The sequence below is a fragment of the Poecilia latipinna genome, unplaced genomic scaffold (genome assembly GCF_001443285.1).
Source record: "Poecilia latipinna isolate Pla-1442-1.1 unplaced genomic scaffold, P_latipinna-1.0 Scaffold1385, whole genome shotgun sequence".
NCBI lineage: Eukaryota > Metazoa > Chordata > Actinopteri > Cyprinodontiformes > Poeciliidae > Poecilia > Poecilia latipinna.
This window is the reverse complement of record NW_015114001.1, coordinates 116,789-122,299: the sequence shown is the minus strand read 5'-3', so window position 1 is coordinate 122,299 and position 5,511 is coordinate 116,789. Positions and strand designations below refer to the sequence as shown.

Below are 5,511 nucleotides of genomic sequence, written 5' to 3'. Positions count from 1 at the left end.
TGTAATTACCCTACAGTCCATTTTTTTAACGAGTGAAACTTGTGTTTGTCATTTCAATATTAACACAAACATCCTTTCTTTTTTTTTTTCTTTTTTTAAAGAGAAGAAGCAGAAGTCCTCATGATCATTAAACATCTCTCCAGCGTAGCATCTACAGAAAGGTGCAACGCTGCAAACAACACACAGGGTCTATTTTAGTACGGCAGACTCGTTAGTCTGCCATATCTTATACCTGAATCATTTATAAGGACTTTTTAGGATCAGCTTTTGCGTGTGTTGTTTGATGACGCGTTGGTCAGGTGGTGCCTCATATAACAGGAGGAGCTGTCCAAGTGCTGAAAACAGAAGCGAATCAGCACCGTTCCTGAGGAGATGCCATACACCCTCACTGCTGTCTGAGCTTTATTACCAAAGGTAACGAAATCATGTTTCATGTTTTAACTAACCGTTATTAGTTTATATAAATTTGCTTCTCGATTGTATTATACATGATAGTTTCGCTTTTGGGCGTTTTCGAGTGAGACATCGATTTACTGGAACGGTTCGTCTTAATATTGAAAGCACGTTGTTGCTTACAGGCTATGAAATACGATACGTGTTGTGTTAGGTTTTATAGGGCGCTAACAGGTGTAAACGTAATGTTGAGGTTGCCCGTAACAACGCAGGGAGTGACTCATCCAGTGATGTATATGTAACGCACTCAGCATCACATCAGCGTAACTCCCTGATGTGATCAACCTTGGATCAAAACACACTGGCTTACGCACTTTCGCCTTAGAATGCGCTGAATTATCTCTTAAAACGCATCCATCCCTGAGGATCTGGTTCCTAATCCCGTTCTGGTTTCATTTTACAGGTAATACATTTGCCTATAATGCTGCATTTCCACCACAAGTTGCCCGCGGGGGGAGCCGTGGTCCTGCTCGCCTTCCTTCTCCAAGGATGCGCCGTGCAAGCTGCGTCTCTTCCCCGTCACTACAGGCTCCGGGGCGGGGAGAGCGAGGGGCAACCGGCTGCCTTTTCACCCAGCTCCGACTTGATCAAAGCCCTGGAGTACATTGAAAACCTGAAGCAGCGAAACGGCGGCCGACCCGAGCCCGCGAATTATGATGAGGTGGAAAAATTCAAGATTTTGCTTCAACTCGCCTCGCAACAAGATGAGGTTCCCGGGGACCGCCAGTCGAACCCCGGCATCCAGGGCCCGGACATAACCGCTGGACAGCTGATGAAGGCGATGCTCAAGACCCTCCAGGATCAGGCCGATAAAGATCCCAGGAGCGACCGCCGAACGCACAGGCACCGCACCAAAGACACTGAAGCACCTGAAAGTGCACCAGCAGACTATGGCAATTTCCCCAGACCCCACAAGAAGTATCCACTGATGTTTGAAGATGAAGAGAACACAGACGCAGCCAAGCGCGCAACGGAAGATCTGGACGAGCAGTATACCCCTCAGAGCCTGGCCAATCTGAGATCCATCTTCGATGAACTGGGGAGGATGGCCGCAGTCCCCAACCAAAAGAGGGGTGTGTTCGGGGACGACGACGAAGAAGGGCAGGATGGGCTTACTCAGGAAATGGCTGGAGGAGAGGAGTGGGTCCCCGTAGAGGAGAGGGAGGAGACCGAGGAGATGGTGAACAGGAGCCACGAAGAGATGGACAGGGCGCTCAATGAACAGGAGGAAGCAGAGCGCGAGGAGATGCAACGCCGTGCCAACCAAAACCAAGAGGATGCTGACGATGACACTAAACTCGTAGATTACTACCTGTTGAAGGTCCTGGAGATGAGCGATCAGACGCAGAAGAGGGATCAGACCGGAGATCAGAGGAAGAGGCTGATCCGCCCCTCCATCGTGGATCCCCGGACAGTGAAAGAGCTGCTGGAGCTTTCCCTCAAGCTCCACGTTCCCCCTCAAGACCTCATCGACATGCTGCTCACGGAGGAGCTCAGGAAGCTCCACCGCGACCCCCAAACCTTAACTCGCTACACGGCCGGCCAGACCCCCAAAATCAGGTACTTCAGCCGCAGGCTGCCGCTGAAAAGCAAGCCTGCTCCCGAAGACATGGACAGAGAGGACTTTCTGGACATCATCGGGGTGGAGACCATCAGCAACGAATACCCCGTTGTGCAGAGACCCATAAAGACTCCCTCCTCCACAGACAGAATCTCAGCAGCGACGAGCGCCGGCGCAGTCCCGGTTAAAATCCCGTCACCCTCCGGACGCCGAGAGAACCTGTTCCTGTCGGAACTCAACAAGATGCCCCTAAAGCGTCAGGCCGACGTCAACGACGAAGACGACGACGACGGCGGCGACGTAGAGGACGAGGTGACCACCTATCTTGCGGCCAAAATCCTCACAGAGTACCCCAACACCATCACCAAGCGGGACACCCAGGCGCAGCTGAAGGGACAGTTCCCCTACGAGCTGTACGAGCGCGCCATGAAGGACTACATGGAGCAAGCAGACACTGAGGCACGGCCAGTGGCCAAGAGGGAAACCGCGGAGCAAACGGAGGAGAAGGCGAACCCCGCAGAGGTACAGGGAAAGGAGGAGGTGACGGCCAAGACCTCCGCTCCGCAAACAGCAAAGGAAGAGGAGGAGCGCCGTGAGATAAAAGCGGCTGGGATGTAATCTGATCTCTCCCCACCCCTCCCTGCAAGATGCATTATTATGAATATGTAGTATTTCTACTGTCTCAGAAATAACGTTTGGTGGACGTGATCTAGTTTACACATTTCTATTATATGAACTATAGCTGGTATTAATAATCACTAATGACAATTATATATATATATATATAAATATAGTAACTTTAGAAGTAAACTATGATTTTATCAATGACTGTCCCTACTTGCTGCAAGAACATCCTAGAAATATTCTAATACACCACAGGAAATTAAAGGTGCACCCAGTGAGGTAGAGATGCGAGTTCTCGGTAAGCCTAACGATCAACTACAATCAAATCAGATAAAAAGTTGTGTGATGTTAAGTTTACATTTACTGGTGTTTGCAACAGCCCTATAGTTTAACCAACAGAGTAAAAAGTAAAAATGGCTTATTTTCATCTATGTAGAACTATTTATTAACATATGTGAATATAAATGTAAATTATTAGGTACAAATCTGAATGGGCCTTTAAAAAAATAAAAGTCAAGCTTTACTTGAGAATAATTATCGTTTGTCAGGGCTGAGGGCGAGTGTTGTGACTCTTGACATATTCAGGGTTAGTGGATTTCATGTTATGGAGTAATTATTTCTAAGTCTAAATATCAGACCGTCGCCTGCCTTCTAACCCTTTCATACTGCAAAGCTCTGTGTCGTTGGCCTAACAGTGGTTGTGCTACGTATGCTCATTTTTAAACCATTTTGTACATGTTCAACAACGTGTGATCAATCACAGACGAATAAAGCATCAGATGTATTATTTTTCTTCTTGCTGAGTTCTGTTGCCTTATTGAGAAACAGACACGAATCACAGTCTACACAGTTTTGAAAGATCATACGACTGAAAAGCTTTTTGTATCAAAATATACACTTTAATCGAAAATGTGCATTGTAAAATCTCACACTAGCAGCTGCTCAATATGTCAGCCAACAATCTCAGACGTGGTAAGGTTTATAGATTACAAAATGTAAAAAATATTTTATAAGTGGGCATTTTGCTAGTGAAAATTTTGAGTGAAACATCTGAGTAGTACACTTGAAAAAAAAAACATTTTAATAGGGCGAAAGTCAAAATAGCACACTTGGAAAAAACAAACAAAAAAAAAAAACTTTTTTAAGAGTGAAAATGTCAATATATTAAAAGGTATGATTTTCATATGAACGAATCACAATTCTAATTCTAGAAAAAAAAGAACAAAAACTTTATTGTCTATTTGTAATATCATTCAAATCCATTATAAATGAGTTCCAAAAATAATCCTGCGCATTCCAAAGTTTTTGAAAAAAAAAAAAAAAGAAAGAAAGAAAAAATAGATTAAATGAAGCTAATTTTTTAGAAACTTCATGACCCATTTACAGTACATCCAGGTTGTGGAGTCCTCCACGAAGTTCACATCCTCCTTTCCCAACAGTTAAAACGCAGGTTTGCTCATATACTCCTCCATGGTCTGAGAAAAAGGCACATCAGAGGTAAGAAGAGAATATCAGATTTTTAAAAAAACAAACATGCAAAATTATACACTTAATTCTTAATATTCACAGGCACACACCTACACATCACCTCCAATTCAGTGCCAACACACAGCAGGTTAACTAACACAAGCACAGCATCTAACCTGTCTGTCCATATTCAAGGTCATCCAAACAGCTCCACCTCATACCACTCACTGTGGTCATCCTGAAGTGATAATGGTCAAAATGAATAAAGGGAGGCTAAACTGAACATCATCCAACTCTAGATTAGAAGTGTTAGTCAGCCCTAGTCAGAAGCACAGGACAACACACCCAGTTAGGCTAACACTGTACCACACAACCACGAGCACAGAGGAAGGGGTGGGAGCAGGAAGCACCAGGCAAACACTAAAGTTCACTCCAAATTCCAGCAGAATCTGCTTCTCACTCGCAGTGACCCTGGCTGAGGAAGAGGCAGATATGCACACTGGAAAAGGAGGGGCAGGACAAACAGCAGCGCAAGCACAAATCTATAAAACAGGAGGGGCCACTAACATTAAAACGTCTTTAAGCTATGAAGAAAACAAAGACACAATAGGGACTGAGCTGCACCTATTCATTGAACTCGCTACAGGAAAACTAACCGCACTACATTCACTCAGCAAACTTACACTCTCATTTCAGAGCATAAAGTAGTATTTAAAAGAAGCGTTGTTGTAGAGAGAAATCTTCAAACACCCAGTTTTGTAGATTTGGATTACCCCACAACCACAACTTTAGAAAAAAAAAAATCAAATAAATAGAGACACACACACCCAACAGATGTTTTAATCTAAAAATGTGTCACTAGTGCTTTAAAAATCACTGAGGCATGCAACAGAAGTTACATGCTCACACAGCATTAGAATAAAAATGTGTGTGTGTGTGTGTGTGTGTGTGTGTGTGCGTGTGCATCCATGTGTGCTCATGCATCTTACCTCTTGTAACATGTCTGAGGATTCGATTGCTCGATTCACAATCTGTTTAGAGGTTTCCTGGATCTCTCCTCCCATTAAAAACTCATCCAGGATAAAATAGGCTTTCTCAAAGTTGAAGATTATGTCCAACTCACACACCTGAGAGAGGATATGATGTCAGTTATTGAAGTTACCAAATCTGCACAGCACACTTAATTTATTGCTTTTTATACTACATCAAAGTAAAACATACAAAAGTAAATGCAGTGTCTGCATCATTATCTATTAGCTTTTAGATAAACTCATACTTTCATCTAGAATTCTGGAAATTCCAATATTTAACTCAAGTACATTTAGTGATTAGATGGGGGGGGGGGGGAACCCAAATTTCCGAAAAATTGTTTTTAAAACCACAATTTTGGGCCCCGGTTTTTTTTA

The 5,511-nt window shown here is 43.8% G+C and overlaps 2 protein-coding genes across 3 annotated transcripts in view; one reads left to right on the top strand and one right to left on the bottom strand.

Moving 5' to 3' along the window:
• The first annotated feature begins 308 nt into the window (after positions 1 to 308).
• scg2b (secretogranin II b) lies at positions 309 to 3,434 on the top strand. Its single transcript, XM_015056452.1, has 2 exons — positions 309 to 414; positions 857 to 3,434. Exon 2 carries the CDS (start codon positions 875 to 877, stop codon positions 2,630 to 2,632), a length of 1,758 nt encoding a protein of 585 aa, XP_014911938.1. The 5' UTR covers positions 309 to 414; positions 857 to 874; the 3' UTR covers positions 2,633 to 3,434.
• A 518-nt stretch (positions 3,435 to 3,952) lies between these two features.
• ap1s3b (adaptor related protein complex 1 subunit sigma 3b) overlaps positions 3,953 to 5,511 on the bottom strand; it is an 8,024-nt gene continuing 6,465 nt past the window's right edge. Inside the window, exons 4-6 of one of the 2 annotated variants that reach the window (XM_015056461.1) lie at positions 5,095 to 5,232; positions 4,282 to 4,343; positions 3,953 to 4,113 (exon numbers count right to left, since the gene is read on the bottom strand). In XM_015056461.1, the coding sequence (XP_014911947.1) occupies positions 4,302 to 4,343; positions 5,095 to 5,232 (180 nt within the window). In that variant the 3' untranslated portion in view covers positions 3,953 to 4,113; positions 4,282 to 4,301. The remainder of the gene's footprint in view (positions 4,114 to 4,281; positions 4,344 to 5,094; positions 5,233 to 5,511) is intronic. The other variant, XM_015056462.1, reaches the window with a different exon arrangement.